Source organism: Oryzias melastigma, linkage group LG6 (genome assembly GCF_002922805.2).
Source record: "Oryzias melastigma strain HK-1 linkage group LG6, ASM292280v2, whole genome shotgun sequence".
Classification (NCBI taxonomy): Eukaryota; Metazoa; Chordata; class Actinopteri; order Beloniformes; family Adrianichthyidae; genus Oryzias; species Oryzias melastigma.
In genome coordinates this window covers 19,252,276-19,265,892 of record NC_050517.1, presented here as the reverse complement: position 1 = coordinate 19,265,892, position 13,617 = coordinate 19,252,276, and the positions used below count along the sequence as shown (strand labels likewise).

The window sequence follows — 13,617 nt, the reverse complement described above, 5'->3', positions numbered from 1 at the left end:
TTTAAATTTCACATAAAAGATTAAATATTGTCTTTGATCAAAAATGTGCCACGAAATTATCCTTTTAATGCGAATTCAAATCACATTTATGAGCACTAGTACAAAGCGAAGGAACTCTATGGTTACATTAACTAAATAAAGTGTGAAAATAACAATAAAAATGATAAATGACTGAATGTAACATTGTCTAACCATTAAAAAAAACCTCAATAATCACTGCTGTTGCGCATTTCTAAATACATCTTAAATATTATAATTAGGCTAAGTGCAAACTTGGATGCACCCTCATAAATATTATGATGCACCTGTTTGTTACCATCATGAATATTCATGCCCTTTTTCACCAAATTACCATTTTCTCGCTGATGCACATTATTTAATTAGATCCCCGTTAAGAAAACCTTTTACAACCAGTTCACGGCTTTTTTCTTTAGTGAAACATTTGAGATTATGCTGTTAGTGAGACAGAAAAGCACAAAATTAAGACCAATTTACTCAAAACTTTAGACCGTTTTTTCTAATTCAAGCTAAATTTAAGAGCTTTTTTGCAGCCATTCTGTTATCTGTGAGGTGAAAACATGTTGCAGTACATACCGAGTGATTTCCTCTTTGAGAGCAGCAGGGTCAGGAGGGTAGAATTTGACTCTCAGACACAAGGTGAATGGAGGTTGAGCTTTGAGAAACAGAAGAGAAAAGAAACAAAATGTTTAAAATAGCATTAACCAAAAAACTTTCAGGAAAAGGGCAAGTCCTGTTTTGCTCAATCAGATGAATGCTTCCATATTAGAATTTCCCTGCAGACTTTATTTAAAAGGGGAAATAATAAAACAAATGTCTTACATTTTAGTGTCAAACTTTAAAAATCTAGACTTTTTGTCTCACAGAAAGCAGAAATCCGGTGCTTTAAAGGAAGTTATTGTTTTTCCTATGAATTTCACTCTTCTTGTTCATCTTTCGGCACATCCCGTTATGGGCCGCCACAGCGGTTGGTTTGGCAGAGAGTTTTTCACCCCGGATGCCCTTCCTGTATTTGGGGACCGGCACAGGGAGACCCAGACTTGGGTCTTCCTTTCTATGAAGTTCACTGCTGTTCAAAAAGTCTCATATTATTTGCAATAAATGATATTGTTTGTCATAAAACCAATAGTTCCGTCACATTTTAGATAACTTAAGTCGCCCAATACGATACAATTTAAGCCAATTTCCCAATAAAGTTTATTAAGTGGTCATTATAAATAGTTTAAAGTTTTAAATGTATTTACTTAAAGAGTTAAATCCCGTTTTTGAATGGTCCACTATTCAATGTGTTTACAAGCACAGATTGCAAAGCAAAAAAATGAGCAAAAAAACAAGACAATTTAGTTTATAATATCACTTTACAGACAGACACACAAACACACACATGCAAATATACTGACTTAAAAATCACCTCGACTCACAATATTAAATGTGCATATTATAATAATGCTCTTAAAAACACTAATTTAACAGACTATGAAATCAGACAAAAATAAAGGGAAAAAAAACACTTACCTTTCATTTGCTTAACGATTGATTTTGTGAACTCCAACCAGTGCTGCGTTAAAAAGAAAAGCAGAATGATTTCACAAACCTCAACAGTGGGAAATCTGCACATCTTAAGTAACACTGATAGTGTCACTATCATGTTCGGCAGTTACTCCTGTCACTTTCTACATATGGTGTTACAGCAGTAAAAAAAAAAAAAACATTCATCTTTTCTGAGTAAAACGTGTTTTTACATCAGGGAGAAACAATCTGGACTCAGCATCATGGCCATGGTCTCGTTTTTTTTTTTTTTTTATGTGGTCAGATTTAGATTCTCACTGATTCTCTTTTCGTTCCTTTCGTTAACACAATCCACTCAGCAAAGACCACCGAAACAGTTCTGAGTGACAGTACAGGAGAAGCAGCATCAGCATGATTTGGCTGAACTACAACGGGATCTGTAACGGTGTAAATACTTCATGACTCCAGCAGAACCACTGCATTTCTCACAGAATTAGAGTCTAAAGCATATGCCTTCCCATGCTGAGAGTTAGCTGAAGAAAAGCAGGAAGTGTCATGTCTTTAAAACGTTTTCTTTAGACACTAACTTTATTTAATTTTTTGTAGATGTAGATTCAAGTCATTTTGGAGCCAAAATTGTTTGATGCACATTTGCATCATTAGGCATCAAAGAGTTAAGTAATGTAAGGAAAAACTAAAAGATTTGCAAGAAAAGTGACAAAAGTGTCATACCTTAACATCTTTGATATAGATGCAACCTTAAATTAACCCTGAGAATTGATTTTTTTAATTTTTTTTTTTGCCAGATTATGACCACTTGGTCAAAAATCTGTTTTAGTTTACACAGGCTGAACAAATTAAGAACCGAATTTAAATCTATAATAAAAGCCAAATATTGATTAAGCAAATGCCAATTAAAAAGGAATTCTGAACACATTAAAACCCAAAAACTTGATCACTTTAGAGGATAACAAATAATAGCAGTAAGATTTAAAATTATTTTAACATGGAAATTTACACAAAGATAAAAAAAATCCATAACCACTTTAACCAGATGGTTAAGAATGTATATTATTAACATAAAAAAGAAAACAAGCACAAAAAATCCTATAAACATTGATGCATATTCATACCCGTTGCTTGTCCGGATCCACGTATCTGATGCCGAAATAGTCTTTCTCCAGCAGATTGAGGTGGTGGCAGATGAGGTCAAATAGATACTGTCCCTTTGCATCGCGCTGTAAGAAGAAAAGCAAAAATAAACAACCAAAAATCACCATAAAAGCATACAAATAGCTAAAAATACTAAACTAGGAATAGTTAGAAATAAGTAATGGACACAAAATCTCCTTTATTTTAATCCACTGGAGATATCCTGGATTTATTTGATGTTAATACTCAACCAGAGCGGTGTGAAGTGTTGAGAATAAACCCTGTCATAATTCTTCATGAGGATATGAGAGAGATTCAAAGTGTTGCACTGAATACTTAAACACTTCCAAGAACATCTGATTCCTAAATTCTCAGCTCAAACCCTAAAAGGAAGAACAGTTGCATACATGACAAATGCTAATATTCAGGTTTTGGTTTTTACTTAGCCATTTACAAAAAAAAAAGCTTTAAACTCCTTGGAAGTTCTTAAAGTAAATCATAAATAATAGATGTGTCCTTCAGTGCTAAGAAACACAGTGTTAGTAAATGGTGGCAATAATACAGAATTAAGCACAGAAGTTAAATGAGAGAACTGATGAAAGCTAAACAAGAGCAGGAAGCACTGGCAGGTCAAAAATATTTATTAATACATTTTACATTTAAGCATTTCGAGATCAGCTGCATCAGGGAGACAGTCTTGAGCCTCACCGAATTGGGTCAATAACGAAAGTTCCACTGTGATCATCTTTTGTAAAAAAGAAAAACACATTCCAAGTGGTCTTAAACTATAATTAGGCTGTCTTTTGGCAAAATGTAAAAGAAAAAACTTTATTTTTCTAGGACATATTTTTTGCGTGGCAGCAGTTGTTTGTTAGGAATTCACCTCTGATTTGTGGGCGGGGCTAATGGGACAGAGTAACCCCACCCCGCTATAAATTACTTGCTGAGAGCTCAGAGCAGGAGGCTTGAGGCCTATCAAGTGTGTTTTTTTCTTTGTCACAAATAAACTCTTTTTGAAATAATATTTCAACTAAATGTTCTAAATCTATGTCTTTCATCATAGGAAAAATGCTACATGTAAAAAAAAAAAAAAAACATTTTCATCCAAGTGGGTTTTTAATAGTTTGACATTTGTAGTCTAGGTCAGTTTGGATATGTGGTGGTGTCACGTGGTTTGGATGTGAAACTTTCAACCTACTTTAGAAAGAAAAATATTAAAATTTTCTAGAATTATTCAAACATTTGGACGATGTGGCTTAAGTTATTCCAGTATTAAAGCTGAAATAAATACTAAATTACTAACAATAATAATTGATAACCAACAAAATGACTGAAAAAATAATTGTGGATTTTCTTTATCTTTGATTTTATTTATTTATTTATTTTTTTTTTTAATGATGTTGGTTCATTGACCTGTCCAGGATTTACTTTCCCCCTGGGCCCAACAGCCCCATGACCCCAACAGGGATTCAGCAGATCCTATAAATGAATGGATGGATGGATGGATGATGGTTTGTCAGAGCAAATCCTAACGCAATAATCTCAACATACAGAAGACCACAGTTTCTAGCAAAAGTTGGGCACCTCCTGTGAATTTCACCATTTATAGTAAAAAAAATATATGAAAGTACAAAAACTCCAGAATTAGTTTGCAGCTTTATGATCAAAATTCAACATTCAACATCTAGCAAATATTTACAGCCACTCAACAGAGCTATTTTTGCTACAAATGTCCGGTCTGTGATCTGCAATTATTTCCTTTTCTTCCCAACATTTACCTTTATTATTATTATTAATCAGGAACAAGACATCTTCATTGATTGCTGCATCACAGTTTGTGCCGCAGGGTCTGATTTACTCTTCTTTCCTCTAAGACCGCATACTTTTACTTTTCATTTAATAGTAGTTCAATAGAAAATAAATTTGATTATATTTCCTCTCAGGAATTATTGAGAACCAAAACAGAAAAGAATGTAAATAATCAACCAAGTCTGCATAAAGAGAAATTAATCTTTAATGCTTTGTAAATCCATTTTTTTTCGTTTATAGAATAGAAATTCTTGCCCTACAATTGTAAGGGTATTCGGAGTGATAGTGGTGTCCAAAATTGTTTTTTTAAGGGGAAGGTGTTGGTACGTATGACTGTGTATCCCTGTCTTTCCACTTTTTCCTTTTATTTACCTACATAAAACAATAAAAACAGATTTTCAATTTAAAATTCTTGCCTTCTCAGACATCTTCTCATACTGTCATTATTTGATAGTTTATGGTCTCTTCGGCCGCCATTTTCTTCACTCCATTACAAAACATCACCTTTATTGGCTCATTTTGGTGTCAAAACGATAGCAGAAAACCCTGCTATATATATAGAACAGTTTACAGAGCTGTTACTTTGTCATTAGGACAAAGACCTGTCAGTCCTGAACACCCCCCCCCCCCCCCCAGACTCACTGTGACCCAATGCTGACTGACAATATCTGACCTTTCTCTTACAGGACCGAGGGGCCTCCTGGGTCTCACCACTGTCACTTTGAGATTATCGCTTCGTTGTAATATTTGCAGCCAAGCTGACATGTCTTCTAACTACCAGATCGTCAGATATCAGAGGAGAAAGAATGCTTAGGAGGAAATATGTCTAAGCGAAACGAAGAAAAACAAAAATACAAAAACGATTTTATGACTTATAAGCAACTCATAACTCATTTTAAATATATATATATATATATATATATATATATATATATTGCTATTAAAGACTATATGGGAGAACAGCCAAACACTTAACAGAGAGTCTTGCATCAGCAGACAGGATTCAGAGGAGACATCTGTTCTTTTGTTGCTCCTAAAGAGCAAGTTTGTTAGTATTCAGCAGCACTTCCATCCACCTCCCTCCCTCTTTCTACAACCCCGTTCGAGCTCCCTCGTGCTCCCCCTGTGTGGTGCATGCAGCACGGCTGAATTAACCCCCACCGGTCTGAATGTTACTGCCATCTTTAGAGAGTTCTTAGCTGTTCCTAGTTTTTCCAACAAACAATCAAATACTGAAAAAAAGGGAAAGATAATCATGAAAAAGCAAATATTGACTAAAACATTAGTAAATCTATCCATCATTGTTGAATGGATTTCAGGGTCAGGGGGTTGCTAGAGCCTGACCTGCCTACTGTTGGGTGGACAGGTGGCAAGCCTGTCATAGACACTAGCAAATATTAGTTTTGATCCTTTGGATTTTCTATTGAAAGCTAATATTTTATCAGATTCTTAATTTTAAAAAATGTTTTCTCAACTTTTTGTAGCTGAACATAAGTGCAATCCAATTCTGTCTTAGTGTAACCTTCCTACTCTGTGTTTTTGTTCCTGAGCCGTTTTAAAAATGTTTGCTCTGTTCATCAATTAGCACTGAAAATGGATCATTAAACAAGCTCACAAGGAGTCCTGGGATCTTAACCGGCCATTTTAAACTAATATTTGAAGCAGAAATGAGATTAATCAAATGAATTACACCATTCTTCAAACAAAGGGTGCTAAAGCACCTTCCTGCACCTCTCATTCCAGGTGGGGGCCAGCAGGCACCACATGGATTTACTGAGGCATCTGATTGGTTAGTTTATAACTTGAATAACTTGCTATAAAGAAATAATATCATGAAAGAACATTAGGATTAGCAAAAAAGGCATCTGAGTCAGAATGGTTATTCTGACAAAAATGACTGAACAATGGCTGTTTATATTTCAGTAGAAGTGTATGGGATCGTGGCTTCTTGGAGCTAACGGGCACTTCCTGTTTGGAACGCTAGGTGGGATGGATCGCTCAGTCCAGTTATCTTATACAGTCAATGATTCACACGTGTTCTCCTACCTTGAAAGTATTTTTTTGTTTGCTATTTTTTTATTTTATTTTGTAGGGTTTTTTTTATTTTCTCTGAAGATACTACATGAAAATTAATACATAGATCAAATGTGAGCTACATGTGAGCCTCAAAGTTTGTCTCTTTGCATATTTTTCTTCTTTTTTTTTTACATTTTTGGTAAAAGATCAGTTCCTGATCATATATATTTTCATGATATGCATGACTATACTGAATTACTTTTTTAACACTTAATACGTATGTAACACAAAAGCATTCCCAGTCTTACTTTGTTATGTATTATGATTACTTGCACCAGTCAAATATTTATCAGGTGGACAAATAAGAGATACAACAAAGTTAAGAGTTTTTTCTGGATAATCCTAAAAAACGGGGCAGCGGTTCTCCGACATTCTAACCATACAATGGGCACTTTGCTTTAAATTAATCATTAAAACAGTCTCCATGTCAACACAGGAGCCCAGACCATTAATAAAACATTATATACTTTATAGTGAGAGGAGAGGAAACATGATGCTATTGACTGTGTGTGCATGGATGTGTGGTGGTGGGCTGGGAGGGGTTCATTCACTACTACTACTCTATTAGAACTTTCCTTGTAATGACAAACTTTATTGAAGTTTGTGAATTTTAGCAGTAATACAGATCAGTAAATGAGACAATAGATCCATTTTAGTTCTGTTAAGACAGGTGGGTGCATTTTTAAGGTCAAAATTAAGCATAAACCCAATAATAAATGTAAAAAAAATTAGCTTTAAATACCAGAAAACCCTTAAAATAAGAAAAGTAGAATAAAGGTGGGTCTTTGTGTATGTTTTAATGTAATTCTAAGTCATCTGTAATCGTTTCTATTTTTTTTATTTTGAAAAAGGGGATTTTTAAAACTTAGAGTAGCCTACTTGCAGAATAGCAGGATATCTCAGGGTGTATTCAGACTGGAAAAGTCTGCTGGTCCGGATCAAGTCCTAGTCCTGGTCTGTATTCAGACGGCTGTCAAATGGACGTTTTTGTTTCAATCTCTTACAAGGGCAGAAAAACGCAATGAGAGAAAGAATAATGGAAGTCCTGTATTTTGCAGTCCTTGTCGGGATAGTTAACTAAATCAAACTTTATATTTTAATGACCAATTTTGAACGTCTGTATCGACGTCAAGTACAACACTTTTTATTGCTACTTTGGTATGACAGAGTCATACTGCAAGGCGGTTACTGAGGAGACGATGACTCTTCTGACATATAGATTGTCGGGAAAACACAGTGAGTTCTTTGAATGAGCCTGCATTCATCCAATGACATTTCAATACATTTCTATGACTTATTGTTGCTCTAATTCTCTCTTTACATTTCGTAGTGTGTGGCGACGGTGGCCGTTTTGGTCCAGTTGTTCCACTCTGAGCACAGAGTCTATTCAAACTGAGGACACTCAGAGCGAACCGGAGTTCCGTCTGATTGGAAACAAACTGAGACTTAAAAGATGGGTCAGAGAGCGGTTCCTGGTCCTGGACCAGAGTGAGCTTTGGTGTATTCAGAATTTTTTTGTTTTTTTCAGGATTATCGAGGAACTTAAGTTTAAGTTACCCAAATGTGTCCATTCTTAATTCACCCTTATAGAGCTTTCAAATGGATTCGTCTTTTACCACAAAGTCACAGACATTAACCATTTACTTTGTAAGTACTTCGGTGGGTAAGTGACCCTTTAACCAATTAATATGTCATCATTAATCATTCCACTATTAAACTCAAGTTGCAGAAAAATTAAGTGTTACAGATAAAATATTGCTTGCAAATGCAAATATTTTTAAAAATACAGATTATATTTAAGTCTTAACAAGTCAGGCCACTTAAATGTCTAGACATCCAGGTCCAAACGGGACAGCAGGGTGCTATTCTTATTTCCTTCTTTTTGTCTTTCAGCCGTTCCCTTTAGGGGTCGCCACAATAAATCATCCGCCTCCATCCTCTGCATTCTCCTTGCTCACACCAACCACTCTTACTACTACATCCATAAACCTCCTATCTGATGTTCCTCCAGGCGCCTTTCCTGGTAGGTTCAACCTCAGCAGCTTTTTCCAAGAACAATCACTGTCTATCCTCTCAACATCTATGTACATCCTTGCATTGTTAATCCTAAGTCCTTAAAGGGGCTCTTATTATTATTATTACGTCAAAACTGATGTTTTTTCTAGTGTTAGCTGAAAATTATATCATAAATATTATCAAAATACAAGAGAAAAAAATGCATCTATATCACTACTTTGACAGGAGTTCAGTTGAGGAGTTCAGACAGAGCTGGGGAGAAAAAAAAGTGAAGTCACTCTGACTTGCCCCCCTGAGGCTTGGAACCAATTGATGAGTGAATGTTCTGCTGCCATTGTAGTAACTCAACAATGGCTTTTAGTACAGTTATTAGCCTACATTATCATGCAGCCCAAGGCAATTCAGGGAGACATCAAATATGTAATAGATACCAAGAGAATCTTTCAAGAGCAATTACAATAGAAAAGTATCCTAATCTAAGAAAGAAAAAAACAAAATAATTCAGGAGATTTAAGGATCAATTTGACCCTGACAAGAGCGTGATTAAAGAGTTCATTAATGCGTAATAGTTGTTAGAAAAAAGATGTGTGGTTGGGTGACAGATTGTCATCAGTGATTGTACCAAGTCTTTGTACAAGACTCTTCTGTGAACCAGCAAATCAGCCTGGGAAGCACTTTGTGTTGCAGTCTCACCAGGAAAAGTGGGTCATCATAACACAATGGGAATGGAAGAAATTAGGAAAGTGAAAGGAAAAAACGGAATACCAAAAACTTGTGGACAAAAAAAAAAAAATACTCCTTAGAGAGAATATTTGAGTCATTTACCTAAATGAAAGTGATCAAATTCTTTCCTCATTTAGCCAAAAGTGCATGGAATTATCCCTTACTGTTAACCAGGGGGGTCAAACTCAATTGCAGAGGGGGCCAAAATCCAAAACACACCTTAGATCACAGCTGAACAGGATAAACATTTATTAAACACACTAAAAATACATTTTTAAAACTTTAAAAATGTACATTTTTATGAATAAAAATGTGCAGAAATATTATTCCGGAATAAACCTGAAATAACTCTCAATATTTTACTCTCCTTAAAAATATATTTTGTCATAATTATGGAAATTAGATATAATCAGAATGTAACATTGGGCCATTGATGTCAATAAAATAAAATGATCTGGAGGGCCGGGTAGAATCATCACCGGCCCCCGGGCCTTGACTTTGACACATGTTCTGTAACATGTTCTGTAAATCTTTGAATTAATTGCATTTTAGTTTTGGTTCATTTTCATGATTTTGTGATGGGTGCACTAAATTTCGTAGAATTTTGAACAAAACTTGCATGACGTAAAATATTTAATTTCTGGTATTTTGTGCAATCTGATTTGCAAAGTTGTTTTTTTTATCCAAAAATAGCTAAAAGGCTGGAAGGCTATGACTTAGCAAGCACAATTTGGCTAACTCAGCCATTCAGACCACATATTGATTCTCAAACATTATTACCCCATAAATGAGATGAGAAAGTCTGACTGCATGGAGCATTAACACAACCAAAACTTGGTTTAGCCTGAAGCCATAAAGCATATACAGTACACTAGGGCTGCCACAAACGATTATTTTAATAGTCGACTAATCGGGTCATGCACAAAGTGGATGTAAAACACACATCTTAACCATCATTCGCTTTAAAATAACTAAAAACTGTATATATATTCACACTAGCATCATCATAGATGAAATGTAAGCTGAATTTGGCCGCAAAAGATGCTAGTGACGATAGCTGAAGATGCTGAAAGCCAACTAAAATATTAGTTAAAGGCCAAATTAGCCTAATTAAAGCCTAGGTTAGCTAAAACAGCTAGCATGCAGCTGAAATATTAGCTAAATTCCAAAACAGCCTAAAAAACTTAAACAAAAAAAGACTAAGCTAGCAAAGACAGCTAGCATGTCTGAAATAAAAAAAACAAAATAGCCTAAAAAACCAAAATAGTCCAATAAGCTAGCATAACACCATTATAACTTTCAACTTTACTATACTCTGACTCCATATAGTACAAAGTAACGACTAATCGACTATTAAATTAGTCGTCGACTATTTTAATAGTCGATTAGTCGTCGATTAGTCGACTAATCGTGGCAGCCCTACAGTACACAACACAAAGAGAAAGGACTGGTAATTATCTCTGCAGCAGCCATAAGCACTGCTCCATGGTATGAAAACTTACATCGAAAATGAAATTTTCATTTTTAGTTTATTGCTATAACCAGCTCTCACATGCCTTTTTTTTCATTGACTCCAACTTGCAAGCTGCATCTCAACTTGAGGCTTTCTTTAAAAACGGAGGCGGGCAGTTCACCCACTGCAGCTTTATCACTGTTCCGTTTGCCAAAAATATTCTTCCATCAGGCAGAGCAGTTGGATCCTTACAAGCGGCCTTTACAACTCCTTCTATTAATTAAACATACTGTCACAGAAAACATTCATTATGCTACATTTTTTCTACCCAGACTCCCACAATTTCATTTTTTTTAGTATTTTTTTTTTAGTTCCCTCTAAATTCAATGCCGCTTGTCTGGTAAAATGTCTTTTTTAAAACCGTATCAACCCACATAAAAGGCGGTTTTAGCTTCGCGTCTGTTAAACTGACAGATTTCAGACTGCAAGGTTGAGAGCAGGAAAACAAAAAGGCTCTGTGAAAGACAAGAAGTCACCCAGATACAGAAACGTCACTCTACTCCCAAGCTTTAGTTTCACTGTGGAATTCTTCTTCATTTTCTATTATTACTGGAGTGACAATTCCCTGTTGTGCACCCCATTTCTTAAAGTGGGTTGATTAAATCTCAAGTCACAAGAGAAATGATCAAATAGGACCACTGTCCTCTTTAAGAGAGCAAGAGCGATTTTTAAAATTAACATCTTTTAGACAAACATTTGCACTTTTAAGGAGCCCTCTAAATTATTATGTAGGATGAGGACAGCGAAAAAGAATAAACTTCAAAGTTACAGAATTATAGAGAGGAAAATGTTTAAACCCTGGAGACTTAAGTTCTGTTTCACATTCACATAACTAAATGGTCACCTTGTCTGTATTAACATTTGGGTCAATGTTAGAATGTCCACATCTATTCAATAAAAGAGCTGCTTCCACATGTCACAACAAAAACTGATGTGGTCACACTTAGCAATAGATTTCACTTTAACATTAAAACAAAAAATGAGTAAATTATGGTAAATAAATGATGAAAAGTACAGAATTCTTAGAAATAATAATGAGTAATGACTATAAAAATACATCACTCTCCAAGAAAAATGCGGGTGTGAGTCAGAGAAAACGTAAATAACTTTAAAAGAAGAAGTGTTATATAAAGAAAATCATTAAAACTAAAAAAAAAAAAAGATTCAAAAATGAAGAAAAAATTAAATGCAATCATGCTCTCCGTACCCTTTAGACGTTTCAAACACTTAATGCTCATAATAGTACCACTTTCACCCACTTCTTTGTGTCCAAAGCCTTGGGCAACAGGACATTTAAGTAGTGAACCCAGCCATAAAAATGTGAAGAGCTGTTTGGCCCTGGAGACTGGCCGACTGTTCACACAGGCGTGAATACCCACCATTGCTCTGATGTGCTGGAGCTCTAAAGGAGGCCCAAGGGAGATGCAATCCTGCCCAGAGAAACCCTTTTTGTAATAACCTAAATGGCAAGGTTAAATATGGGCCAAACTGGGTCAGAGCCCTCTTTTAAAATGAAACACCGAACTATAAGAGAAAATACTGAAGTCATTATAGAAGGACGGAGATAGAAGGATCTCAAGATATTTATATAACGAGAGATATTTATGGTAGGGGTGTAAATTCCTCTGTGAAAAATATTTATTCATGTTTTTATCTTTTAATGGCAAAAATGCAAAATTGTTGTGGGTGTGTCCAGTGACACTGTATCACAGTAGGTTCTGAGGTTGTGTGTTAAGTTTGTTACAGCATGAATAGAGATGTTGAAACAAATAACATACCTTTTCGTTACAAAGGTTTTCTGATCATTTCAATATTATGTATAACTGTTTATTTGTATAGAATCATTTTATGTTTGAAGGAAAACAGACATACTTGGCCTTAAAATGCATTTAATTCATTCTGTTGAGGAAAAAAAAATCTGAAAAAAATGGAAATTGTGACTTTAAAACTGTGAATCAAATCGTGGCTTTATTGAATTCTTATATGCCAACCTAACACTGATGTTGCTACATGAATACATAGTTGATTTTATTTTTTACAATCACTGATGTATTTTTGTTTTTTTAACAGATAACGTACTAGCCATTGATAAAAGTAGCTTACTAGATAGATAATTTCTGACCTCTACCATTGGATTCTAAGCTAGAAGCTAGACTTGGAAGGGCCATTTTGATTACAACTTTACTCCACCCAGTTCAACGTTCTGACAACTGCAGATTTGGCAAAACAGGGGAAAGATGTCTTTACTATTTTATCCAATTAGAAGGAACAAAACATGCCAATATATGCTGAATCTGAGCTGTAACAAAATCAAAACACCCAAAAAAAGGAACAAAGTATTTGTTGTAAATAGAAAAAAAAGCAAAAAATATTGCAATTTTTTTAAAACCAGGTTGTAGATGTATTTAATTTTATTAAAAAAAGCTGAACTTTTTAATTAAAGAGTCAATGCCCCTTTGAAACCAGACTCCAGTGATCATTTGAAGAACTACAAATTTCATATCAATCATGATAATCTCATAAGATTACTGATATTGTATAAATCCTGTGTTATCAATAAAATAATTGTATTTATTTATGTTCCAGAAATCTTTATAAATTCAAAATAATAGATATTTGTTTAAAAAATAACTAAAATAAACTTTAAAAAAAAGTTAAAATAGTAATAATAATAATTCCAATTTATAAATATGTTACTGTTGGTTCAGGTAAATTAAAACATCTGACTAAAACAGACTAAAAATGTGGATGAGTAAATAATTTGTACTAATACAAACATGTTTTTACAATAGATGCTGCCA

General features: G+C 34.6%; 1 protein-coding gene across 3 annotated transcripts in view; it reads right to left on the bottom strand.

Annotated features, from left to right (window-relative positions):
- LOC112152658 (FERM domain-containing protein 5) overlaps nucleotides 1-13,617 on the bottom strand; it is a 53,983-nt gene that overhangs the window by 15,570 nt on the left and 24,796 nt on the right. For all 3 annotated transcript variants that reach the window (XM_036212382.1, XM_036212381.1, XM_036212383.1), the window contains 3 exons: nucleotides 2,661-2,765; nucleotides 1,534-1,576; nucleotides 595-673 (listed from right to left, as the gene is read on the bottom strand). In XM_036212382.1, coding sequence (XP_036068275.1) covers nucleotides 595-673; nucleotides 1,534-1,576; nucleotides 2,661-2,765 — 227 coding nt within the window. The remainder of the gene's footprint in view (nucleotides 1-594; nucleotides 674-1,533; nucleotides 1,577-2,660; nucleotides 2,766-13,617) is intronic.